At 35.5% G+C, this 12,833-nt stretch overlaps 2 protein-coding genes across 2 annotated transcripts; one reads left to right on the top strand and one right to left on the bottom strand.

Moving 5' to 3' along the window:
* The first annotated feature begins 258 nt into the window (after positions 1 to 258).
* Positions 259 to 8,596, top strand: LOC136826747 (periaxin-like). The gene is made up of 4 exons (XM_067084157.1): positions 259 to 401; positions 2,178 to 4,502; positions 6,622 to 6,696; positions 8,459 to 8,596. Exons 1-2 carry the CDS (start codon positions 387 to 389, stop codon positions 3,069 to 3,071), a joined length of 909 nt encoding a protein of 302 aa, XP_066940258.1. The 5' UTR covers positions 259 to 386; the 3' UTR covers positions 3,072 to 4,502; positions 6,622 to 6,696; positions 8,459 to 8,596.
* LOC136827056 (uncharacterized PPE family protein PPE62-like) lies at positions 3,834 to 12,306 on the bottom strand. The gene is made up of 14 exons (XM_067084807.1): positions 12,279 to 12,306; positions 12,066 to 12,110; positions 11,855 to 11,899; positions 10,481 to 10,510; positions 9,886 to 9,915; positions 8,901 to 8,930; positions 8,340 to 8,501; positions 8,169 to 8,198; positions 7,386 to 7,415; positions 6,635 to 6,694; positions 6,453 to 6,467; positions 5,089 to 5,118; positions 4,471 to 4,500; positions 3,834 to 3,877 (listed from the first exon to the last, which is right to left on the bottom strand). Exons 1-14 carry the CDS (start codon positions 12,304 to 12,306, stop codon positions 3,834 to 3,836), a joined length of 609 nt encoding a protein of 202 aa, XP_066940908.1.
* Between the last annotated feature and the right edge of the window lie 527 nt (positions 12,307 to 12,833).

Here is a 12,833-nt window from a genome sequence, read left to right as displayed (position 1 = left end):
AAACCAAACAACAAGGTGACGACAAAACTTTCGTCAGACTGCGCTGGCGGTGGCAATGAAATACTCCTGTTGGCTTTTCGCGTCAGCGTCGAATCACGTCCACCTAATTATGAAATTGGACATTTACCCCCGCAGCCAAAACACCCTAACAAGAGAATGATTTCGATGTCAAACATCTCCACTGTTGTGGAATGGCATCGTAACAGTCGCAGAAAAAGTTCTCGCCCTCATAATGATCAGTTTCAATATAAATTCGTGAATTCCAGAGTTTTGAAATTCATGTGACTGTCAGTGTGAGAAAACCCACCTTCCGCAGTGGAGTCCTGTAAAGCTGGTTTATCCGGAAGTTCGTTTTCTAGAGGAACTCTCCGTGGTGTTCTGTCGCCATGATATTCAGAAAGGTATGTTCGAAAATGATCTAGGGATGCGTCAGAAAGGTGTTGCTACAGTTTTGTTTTGTTTTTCGAATTTTTTTTTCCTTTAATAAAACTTTGTTTCAAGGAGAGCTGTTTTGAATAGCCAGCCGAAAGTATTGGCGATCTGTACTTTACATGCAGTGGTAACTATCTATGAATAAAAACATGCATATTTTTCTGCTGAACAAGAGGGACAGACTGAAGCTTCACTGTGATAAGAGTCTGGAGTTTCATTCATCACTGGGAAATATTTTCTCATCACACAGGGAACAACTTCACCCTCTACAAATTGCTGCAACAGTTGAGAATAACGTTTCTTTTGTTGCAAGTCCCTTGAAAGAGTGAAAATGGTGGCAATATCAGAAATCATCTAATAAATACCTAGCACAGTAAATAGATCTTAGTTTCACAACTGTATTATTACATACTTCACATATTTCTGTGTGATTATACAGGTATATGCGCACAAGCAAAAATACATTCATATTGACAGCAGTGTTTGAGCAAATGCATGAGTATGGCCACACAGAGAGCACAACCATAATACTTATGGCCATTTCATAGATGCACCCTAGTCTGTGAGATGAATTTTTTTGTTTTCCAAAAAGTGTAGGTGGGCAAACAGAACCCTGAGGGACACCACCTGCAGTGAAAGAGTGCGCAGAGACCGAGTCCTCCACATAGGAGATATCAAGCGGCTAAAAATGGGCTTAAAGAGCATAGTAAAGCGATAAGTAGGACTGATAGTTGGTAATTCAAGGAGTAAAAATACTTTTCAGTGTTCTGTGGATGATGTTAAAAGTTAAGAAATCAATAAATGCAAATATTAATTTACTTATTTCAAGTTGAAAACTGGCACTCCAACAGTACTGGTATTATTCATATGAATTCAAATATTTTTTTTATACACACACACACACACACACACACACACACACACACACATATATATATATATATATATATATATATATATATATATATATATATATATATATATATATATATATATATATATATATATATATATATATATACTGTACATACATGCATATATGTGTGTGGATGGACACACTCACACGCACACATACAGTATACAGTATGTATATATATGTATATATATATATATATATATATATATATATATATATATATATATATATATATATATGTATATATATATATATATATATATATATATATATATATGTACAGTATATATATATATATATATATATATATATATATATATATATATATATAAAACTAGAGAAATTTTAAACTTTTATTAATTAACAAAACTGAAGTAAGGAAATCATACCTAAGGAAAAGGCCAGTTTTTTAAATACAATAAATTTAGGCCATTACCCTCCTTAGCTTATTACTGTGGCCCCACTAGACAGCACATTTTGTAATTTCACATCCTTGGGTACTAACAAAATAAATCATTATCTAAGATAAAAGTGTTGTTAATTGTGACTGTCAGCGCCTGTGTGGCTTTCGAACCCTGTTAAAAATACAGTCTTCAAATAATTTCGTTAAATTTTCCATTGCAAGTCTCAGTTTATTGTAGACACAGCTGAAAAATGCTGATACGGTAGACTTTAATTCTTCTAATCCTATTTACAAGCTTGGCAAAACTTCTTTAGCAATTGAATTACCATAAAGATAAATTCCAACCAAGCTTGGTAAAACTCATCATCACCCAGTAGACAGGATACTTACGAGTTACTCGACGTGACACTGACATTTTCTTTCCAGCTTGTTGGCTTAATCATCCTGATTCATCTCGCAACTGGAGGGACGAATGGAGATCCAGACGACGCCACAGAAGAAGGACTGGCTCAGGATGCAGCGTCGCCAACACCGCCCTTCGTTCCACAAAAACAAATCCTTTCCAGACTTCCGTACGTAAAAGAAACCGAACTGAAGGTCCCAGATGCTCGGGAAACTCCTTTGCTTAATATTCCAGCAATATCTAGACCAAAGGTACTTCTTCCTAAACCTCCGAACATTGGCGACCAAGAAGTTTACAATCCGGGTATCTTCAGTATTCCAGGGCAAATCACGGAGAAAATGATAGAACTGGATGTCAGTGATATTCCTGAACATGAAAAATACCAAATGGACCAAGGGGACACACAAAACCCCATGAATTCAATTGTCTCTATGCCTGAGACCCCAGAGCTTCTTAACCCTAATTTCCCAAGTATACTTGATTTAGAAATGCGTAAAAAACGTACAACTGACTTCCACGAAATTTCCAAAGACACATTCACTGGAATTCATGCTATATCGACATCGGATACAATTATTCCACAGACATACAACCAGAATATCAAATATAGCTCAATACCTAATATGTCAAATAGTCAAGTCCCGATTAAAACTGATGTTCAGAAACCCATAGCTTCTTATACAGCTGGGAATGGAATTCTTAAACTATCTCCTGCAAACTTCACCAAACTTCCGTTTATAAATCCACCAGAAATAAGTCTTCCTTCGCTTGCACAAACTGATGAGAATATTCTGCCAGTGGGTTCTATTACCCAGATATCGAACATTGCCATACCACATATACCCAACCCTACAAAAAGGACTTTCCCCCATTTAACTGATTATGAATATAAAAAAATATTAATACGAACTCCCTAACATGACGCTATACGTTACCAAACCCCTGAAACCAAATGTTTCCAACATCAATCTGCCTCATTTTTCCAAAATCTACTATCCAAATATAACGCACCTAAACGTGCAAGGCATAACAATGCCTGACTCCCCAAGCATAAGCAATGAAATTGTCCCTGGGATGCCTAAAGTTTCATTTATATCTCCACAAGAAATAATTCTTCCAACACTTCCACAAGTTGATATAAAAAATACTGAAGTGGGCTCTACTCACCAAATGCAGCATATTAACATACCACATATACACAACCATTCAAATAGGACTTTTCCTCATTTACTTGATTATGAATATCAAGCAAATATTCATACAAATTTCCCAAACACGAAACTATCAATGAAACCAATTATTTCCGACATCAGTATTCCTGATGACCATAAGCCCAACTACCCTTACATACCACACCTAATTATACCAAATATGACAAATACTAACTTCCGAGAAGTGAACACTGGAAATACCCAGTTAATCCAGAAACATCCTACTATGCATCCCAAAAAAATCATTCTTCCATCACCCCCACATATTGACATCAAGGACATTCAGGTAGATTCTTCATTCCACATACCAAAAATAGCACAACTTCCACAACCGACTTTTCAACCTTTACCTGAATATAAAAATCTTACAAAAATTCATACAAACTTTCCTCATATAACATTAGACTTTACCAAAGCTCCAAACACAAATATTCCCAGCATTAGTTTTCCTTTTATATCTAAAACCATCTACTCTCCCATACCAAAACCACCTGTACCAATAATGCCAAATCCTAACTTCACAATTATAAGTAATAGAATTATCCATGGAATTCCTCAACTTCCTATTATACCTCAACCAAAAATCATTCTTCCATCGCACCCACAGATTGACATCAAGAATATTCCAGTGGGTTCTTCATTCCAGATACCAAGCATAAACATACCAAAACCAACTTTTCCACCTTTACCTGAATATCAAAATATTGCAAAGATTGATACATACTTCCCTACCATGACGCTTAATATCAACAAAACCCCAATGACAGATAATCCCACCTTCAGTTTTTTTTCTATTTCTAAACCCACCTACCCTCCTGTACCAAACCTACCTGTACCAACAATGCCAAACCCAAACTTCACAATTATAAGTAATACAATTATCCATGGAATTCCTCAACTTCCCATTATACCTCCACCATCACCCTCACAAATAGATATCAAGAATATTCCAGTGGGTTCTTCATTCCAGATACCAAACATATCTGTACCAAGCATACCTGTACCAAACATATTATACCTCCACCAAAAATCATTCTTCCATCACCTGTACCAAAAATTTTATCAAACTATTCATACCTTCATTCCAGATACCAAACAAACATACCTGTACCAAACATACCTGTACCAAACATACCTGTAATAATACCAAACCCAAACTTCACAGATATAAGTAATAGAATTATCCATGGAATTCCAAACAAAATCATTCTTCCATCACCACCAAAAACTATTCCAGTGGGTTCTTCATTCCAGATACCAAACATACCTGTACCAAACATACCTGTACCAAACATATAATAGAATTATCCATGGAATTCCTCAACCAAAAAATCATTCTTCCATCACCACCAAAAATTTTATCAATACTATTCCAGTGGGTTCCTTCCAGATACCAAACATACCTGTACCAAACATACCTGTACCAAATAATACCAAACCCAAACTTCACAGATATAAGTAATAGAATTATCCATGGAATTCCTCAACTTCCCATTATACCTCCACCAATCAAAAAAAATTTTATCAATACTATTCTTCTTCATTCCAGATACCAAACATACCTGTAAAAATTGTACAAAACATGCCTGTACCAATTCCAAACCCAAACTGGGTAATAGAATTATCCATTCATTCCAGATACCAAAAAAATCATTCTTCCATCACCACCAAAAATTTATCAATACTATTCCAGTGGGTTCTTCATTCCAGATACCAAACATACCTGTACCAAACATACCTGTACCAAACATTCCTGTAATAGCCAATAACACCAAACCCAAACTTCACAGATATAAGTATATAAGAATAGGAAACTTAGATATAAAAATCATTCTTCCATCACATGGAATTTTATCAATCCAGTGGGTTCTTCATTCCAGATACCAAACATTATAATACCAAACCAAACTTCACAGAAAAATCATTTCTTCCATCACCAAAAATCATTCTTCCATCAAAAAAATTTTATCAATACTATTCCAGTGGGTTCTTCATTCCAGATACCAAACATACCTGTACCAAACATACCTGTACCAAACATGCCTGTGCCAATAATACCAAACCCAAACTTCACAGATATAAGTAATAGAATTATCCATGGAATTCCTCAACTCAATACTCCACCAAAAATCATTCTTCCATCACCATTTTATATACCAGTGGGTTCTTCAGATACCAAAAATCATTCTTCCATCACCACCAAAAATTTTATCAATACTATTCCAGTGGGTTCTTCATCCATATGTATAAACATGTTGCCACAATATCAAACCCAAACTTCAGATTCCTCATCCAGATACCAAAAAATCATACCTGTACCAAACATACCTGTACAAAACATGCCTGTGCCAATAATACAAACCCAAACTTCACAGATATAAGTAATAGAATTATCCATGGAATTCCTCAACTTCCCATTATACCATTTCTTCCATCACCACCAAAAATTTTATCAATACTATTCCAGTGGGTTCTTCATTCCAGATACAAAAATCATTCTTCCATCACCACCAAAAATTTTATCAATAAAAATTTTATCAATATTTCCAGTGGGTTCTTCATTCCAGATACCAAACATACCTGTACCAAACATACCTGTACCAAACATGCCTGTGCCAATAATACCAAACCCAAACTTCACAGATATAAGTAATAGAATTATCCATGGAATCCTCAACTCAACTCCACCAAAAATCATTCTTCATCACCACCAAAAATATAATACTATTCCAGTGGGTTCCATTCCAGAAAAACATTCTTCTGTACAAACATCAATAATACCAAACCAAACTTCACAAAAAGTCCATTCCTCATCATTATACCTCCACCAAAAATCATTCTTCCATCACCACCAAAAATTTTATCAATACTATTCCAGTGGGTTCTTCATTCCAGATACCAAACATACCTGTATCAAACCCCAAACTTCACAGATATAAGTAATAGAATTACACCAAAAATCTTATCAAACCCTATTCATCCATGGAATTCTTCAACTTCCCATTATACCTCAAAAAATCATTCTTCCATCACCACCAAAAAATTTATCAATACTATTCCAGTGGGTTCTTCATTCCAGATACCTACCTGTACCAAACATGCCTGTGCCAATAACACCAAACCCAAATTTCACAGATATAAGTAATAGAATTATCCATGGAATTCCTCAACTTCCCATTATACCTCCACCAAAAATCATTCTTCCATCACCACCAAAAATTTTATCAATACTATTCCAGTGGGTTCTTCATTCCAGATACCAAACATACCTGTACCAAACATACCTGTACCAAACATACCTGTACCAAACATACCTGTACCAAACATGCCTGTAATAGAATTATCCATGGAATTCCTCAACTTCAAACAAAAATCATTCTTCCATCACCACCAAAAAATTTTATCAATACTATTCCAGTGGGTTCTTCATTCCAGATGTACCTGTACCAAACATACCTGTACCAAACATGTGCCAATAATACCAAACCCAAACTTCACAGATATAAGTAATAGAATTATCCATGGAATTCCTCAACTCAATACTTTCCATTATTCCATCACACCAAAAATTTTATCAATTCTTTCTTCATCAGATACCACCAAAAAACATTTATCAATAAACTATTCCAGATGTAATAGAATTATCCATGTTCTTCATTCCAGATATTCTTCAAACAAAAATATCAATACTGTACCAAACATACCTGTACCAAACATGCCTGTGCCAAACAAACTTCACAGATATAAGTAATATCCATGGAATTCCTCAACTTCCCATTATAACCAATACAAATTCTACCAAACATACCTGTACAATAATACCAAACCCAAACTTCACAGATATAAGTAATAGAATTATCCATGGAATTATACCTCCACCAAAAATCATTCTTCCATCAACTTCCAGTGGGTTCTTCATTATACCATACCTGTACCAACAAAAATCATTCTTCACATCACCACCAAAAAAATTTATCAATACTATTCCAGTGGGTTCTTCATTCCAGATACCAAACATACCTGTACCAAACATGCCTGTACCAAACATGCCTGTGCCAATAATAAAACCCAAACTTCACAGATATAAGTAATAGAATTATCCATGGAATTCCTCAACTTCCCATTATACCTCCACCAAAAAAAATTCTTCCATCACCACCAAAAGATTTCATCAATACTATTCCAGTGGGTTCTTCATTCCAGATACCAAACATACCTGTACCAAACATACCTGTACAAAACATGCCTGTGCCAATAATACCAAACCCAAACTTCACAGATATAAGAAGTAGAATTATCCATGGAATTCCTCAACTTCCCATTATACCTCCACCAAAAATCATTCTTCCATCACCACCAAAAATTTTATCAATACTATTCCAGTGGGTTCTTCATTCCAGATACCAACATACCAAACATACCTGTACCACACATGCCTGTGCCAATAATACCAAACCCAAACTTCACAGATATAAGTAGTAGAATTATCCATGGAATTCCTCAACTTCCCATTATACCTCCACCAAAAATCATTCTTCCATCACCACCAAAAATTTTATCAATACTATTCCAGTGGGTTCTTCATTCCAGATACCAAACATACCTGTACCAAACATACCTGTACCAAACATGCCTGTGCCAATAATACCAAACCCAAACTTCACAGATATAAGTAATAGAATTATCCATGGAATTCCTCAACTTCCCATTATACCTCCACCAAAAATCATTCTTCCATCACCACCAAAAAAAATTTTATCAATACTATTCCAGTGGGTTCTTCATTCCAGATACCAAACATACCTGTACCAAACATACCTGTACCAAACATGCCTGTAATACCAAACAAACCTGTAGAATTTATCCATGCCAATATACCTCCATCATTCTTCCACACAAACCCAAACTTCAAACATGCCTGTGCCAATAATAGATATAATCACCACCAAAAAATAATTCCAGAACCAAACATACCTGTATCCATACCTGAAATAATACCAAACAACTTCCTCATTATACCTCCACCAAAAATCATTCTTCCATCACCACCAAAAAATTTTATCAATACTATTCCAGTGGGTTCTTCATTCCAGATACCAAACATACCTGTACCAAACATACCTGTACCAAACATGCCTGTTATCCAATAATACCAAACCCAAACTTCACAGATATAAGTAATAGAATTATCCATGGAATTCCTCAACTTCCCATTATACCTCCACCAAAAATCATTCTTCCATCACCACCAAAAATTTTATCAATACTATTCCAGTGGGTTCTTCATTCCAGATACCAAACATACCTGTACCAAACATACCTGTACCAAAACATGCCTGTGCCAATAATACCAAACCCAAACTTTACAGATATAAGTAATAGAATTATCCATGGAATTCCTCAAAATCATTCCCATTATACCTCCACCAAAAATCATTCTTCCATCACCACCAAAAATTTTATCAATAACTATTCAAAAAATCATTCTTCCATCACCACCAAAAATGGGTTCTTCATTCCAGATACCAAACATACCTGTACCAAACATACCTGTACCAAACATGCCTGTGCCAATAACACCAAACCCAAAACTTCACAGATATAAGTAATAGAATTATCCATGGAATTCCTCAACTTCCCATTATACCTCCACCAAAAATCATTCTTCCATCACCACCAAAAATTTTATCAATACTATTCCAGTGGGTTCTTCATTCCAGATACCTGTACAAACATACCTGTACCAAACATACCTGTACCAAACATGCCTGTGCCAATAATACCAAACCTTCAAACTTTTATCACAGATATAAGTAAAGAATTATCCATGGAATTCCTCAACTTTCCATTATACCTCCACCAAAAATCATTCTTCCATCACCACCAAAAAAATTTTATCAATACTATTCCAGTGGTTCTTCATTCCAGATACCAAACATACCTGTACCAAACATAACTGTACCAAACATGCCTTGCCAATAATACCAAAAACCCAAACTTCACAGATATAAGTAATAGAATTATCCATGGAATTCCTCAACTTCCCATTATACCTCCACCAAAAATCATTCTTCCATCACCACCAAAAATTTTATCAATACTATTCCAGTGGGTTCTTCATTCCAGATACCAAACATACCTGTACCAAACATACCTGTACCAAACATGCCTGTGCCAATAATACCAAACCCAAACTTCACAGATATAAGTAATAGAATTATCCATGGAATTCCTCAACTTCCCATTATACCTCCACCAAAAATCATTCTTCCATCACCACCAAAAAATTTTATCAATACTATTCCAGTGGGTTCTTCATTCCAGATACCAAACATACCTGTACCAAACATGCCTGTGCCAATAATACCAAACCCAAACTTCACAGATATAAGTAGTAGAATTATCCATGGAATTCCTCAACTTCCCATTATACCTCCACCAAAAATCATTCTTCCATCACCACCAAAAAATTTTATCAATACTATTCCAGTGGGTTCTTCATTTCAGATACCAAACATACCTGTACCAAACATACCTGTACCAAACATGCCTGTGCCAATAATACCCCAAACTTCACAGATATAAGTAATAGAATTATCCATGGAATTCCACAACTTTCCATTATACCTCCACCAAAAATCATTCTTCCATCACCACCAAAAATTTTATCAATACTATTCCAGTGGGTTCTTCATTCCAGATACCAAACATACCTGTACCAAACATACCTGTACCAAACATGCCTATGCCAATAATACCAAACCCAAACTTCACAGATATAAGTAGTAGAATTATCCATTTCCTCAACTTCCCATTATACCTCCACCAAAAATCATTCTTCCATCACCACCAAAAATTTTATCAATACTATTCCAGTGGGTTCTTCATTCCAGATACCAAACATACCTGTACCAAACATACCTGTAAAACATACCTGTACCAAACATGCCTGTGCCAATAATACAAACCCAAACTTCACAGATATAAGTAGTAGAATTATCCATGGAATTCCTCAACTTCCCATTATACCTCCACCAAAAATCATTCTTCCATCACCACCAAAAATTTTATCAATACTATTCCAGTGGGTTCTTCATTCCAGATACCAAACATACCTGTACCAAACATACCTGTACCAAACATGCCTGTGCCAATAACACCAAACCCAAACTTCACAGATATAAGTAATAGAATTATCCATGGAATTCCTCAACTTCCCATTATACCTCCACCAAAAATCATTCTTCCATCACCACCAAAAAATTTTATCAATACTATTCCAGTGGGTTCTTCATTCCAGATACCAAACATACCTGTACCAAACATACCTGTACCAAACATGCCTGTGCCAATAATACAAACCCAAACTTCACAGATATAAATAGAATTATCCATGGAATTCCTCAACTTCCCATTATACCTCCACCAAAAATCATTCTTCCATCACCACCAAAAATTTTATCAATACTATTCCAGTGGGTTCTTCATTCCAGATACCAAACATACCTGTACCAAACATACCTGTACCAAACATGCCTGTGCCAATAATACCAAACCCAAACTTCACAGATATAAGTAATAGAATTATCCATGGAATTCCTCAACTTCCCATTATACCTCCACCAAAAATCATTCTTCCATCACCACCAAAAATTTTATCAATACTATTCCAGTGGGTTCTTCATTCCAGATACCAAACATATCTGATACCAAAACATGCCTGTACCTGCCTGCCAATAATACCCCAAACTTCACAGATATAAGTAATAGAAGCATCCTGGAATTCCTCAACTTCCCATTATACCTCCACCAAAAATCATTCTTCCATCACCACCAAAAAATTTTATCAATACTATCCCAGTGGGTTCTTCATTCCAGATACCAAACATACCTGTACCAAACATACCTGTACTAAACATGCCTGTGCCAATAATACCAAACCCAAACTTCACAGATATAAGTAATAGAATTATCCATGGAATTCCTCAACTTCCCATTATACCTCCACCAAAAATCATTCTTCCATCACCACCAAAAAATTTTATCAATACTATTCCAGTGGGTTCTTCATTCCAGATACCAAACATACCTGTACCAAACATACCTGTACCAAACATGCCTGTGCCAATAATACCAAACCCAAACTTCACAGATATAAGTAATAGAATTATCCATGGAATTCCTCAACTTCCCATTATACCTCCACCAAAAATCATTCTTCCATCACCACCAAAAAATTTTATCAACACTATTCCAGTGGGTTCTTCATTCCAGATACCAAACATACCTGTACCAAACATACCTGTACAAAACATGCCAGTGCCAATAATACCAAACCCAAACTTCACAGATTTAAGTAATAGAATTATCCATGGAACTCCTCAACTTCCCATTATACCTCCACCAAAAATCATTCTTCCATCACCACCAAAAATTTTATCAATTATTCTATTCCAGTGGGTTCTTCATTCCAGATACCAAAAACATACCTGAACCAAACATACCTGTACCAAACATGCCTGTGCCAATAATACCTGTACCAAAACATAAACCCAAACTTCACAGATATAAGTAATAGAATTATCCATGGAATTCCTCAACTTCCCATTATACCTCCACCAAAAATCATTCTTCCATCACCACCAAAAAATTTTATCAATACTATTCCAGTGGGTTCTTCATTCCAGATACCAAACATACCTGTACCAAACATACCTGTACCAATCATACCTGTACCAAACATTCCTGTGCCAATAATACCAAACCCAAACTTCACAGATATAAGTAATAGAATTATCCATGGAATTCCTCAACTTCCCGTTATACCTCCACCAAAAATCATTCTTCCATCACCACCAAAACATTTTATCAATACTATTCAAGTGGGTTCTTCATTCCAGATACCAAACATACCTGTACCAAACATACCTGTACCAAACATGCCTGTGCCAATAATACCAAACCCAAACTTCACAAATATAAGTAATAGAAGCATCCTTGGAATTCCTCAACTTCCCATTATACCTCCACCAAAAATCATTCTTCCATCACCACCAAAAAATTTTATCAATACTATTCCAGTGGGTTCTTCATTCCAGATACCAAACATACCTGTACCAAACATACCTGTACCAAACATGACTATGCCAATAATACCAAACCCAAACTTCACAGATATAAGTAATAGAATTATCCATGGAATTCCTCAACTTCCCATTATACCTCCACCAAAAATCATTCTTCCATCACCACCAAAAAAAAACATTTTATCAATACTATTCCAGTGGGTTCTTCATTCCAGATACCAAACATATTCTGTCACCAAAACATACCTGTACCAAACATGCCTGTGCCAATAATACCAAACCCAAACTTCACAGATATAAGTAATAGAATTATCCATGGAATTCCTCAACTTCCCATTATACCTCCACCAAAAATCATTCTTCCATCACCACCAAAAATTTT

This window comes from Macrobrachium rosenbergii, chromosome 41 (genome assembly GCF_040412425.1).
Source record: "Macrobrachium rosenbergii isolate ZJJX-2024 chromosome 41, ASM4041242v1, whole genome shotgun sequence".
NCBI classification, from domain to species: Eukaryota; Metazoa; Arthropoda; class Malacostraca; order Decapoda; family Palaemonidae; genus Macrobrachium; species Macrobrachium rosenbergii.
This window is presented reverse-complemented; position numbering and strand designations above follow the sequence as displayed.

What these genes read in the sequence shown, in the direction of transcription:
- LOC136827056 (XM_067084807.1), bottom strand. Translation starts at nt 12,306, where the DNA reads ATGTTTGGTACAGGTATGTTTGGTACAG. An exon ending in TACAGGTATGTTTGGTACAG is followed by an intron (nt 12,111 to 12,278) that starts GTATGTTTGGTA and finishes TTATTGGCACAG; the next exon opens with GAATGTTTGGTACAGGTATG. An exon ending in TACAGGTATGTTTGGTACAG is followed by an intron (nt 4,501 to 5,088) that starts GTATGTTTGGTA and finishes GTATTATTACAG; the next exon opens with GTATGTTTGGTACAGGTATG.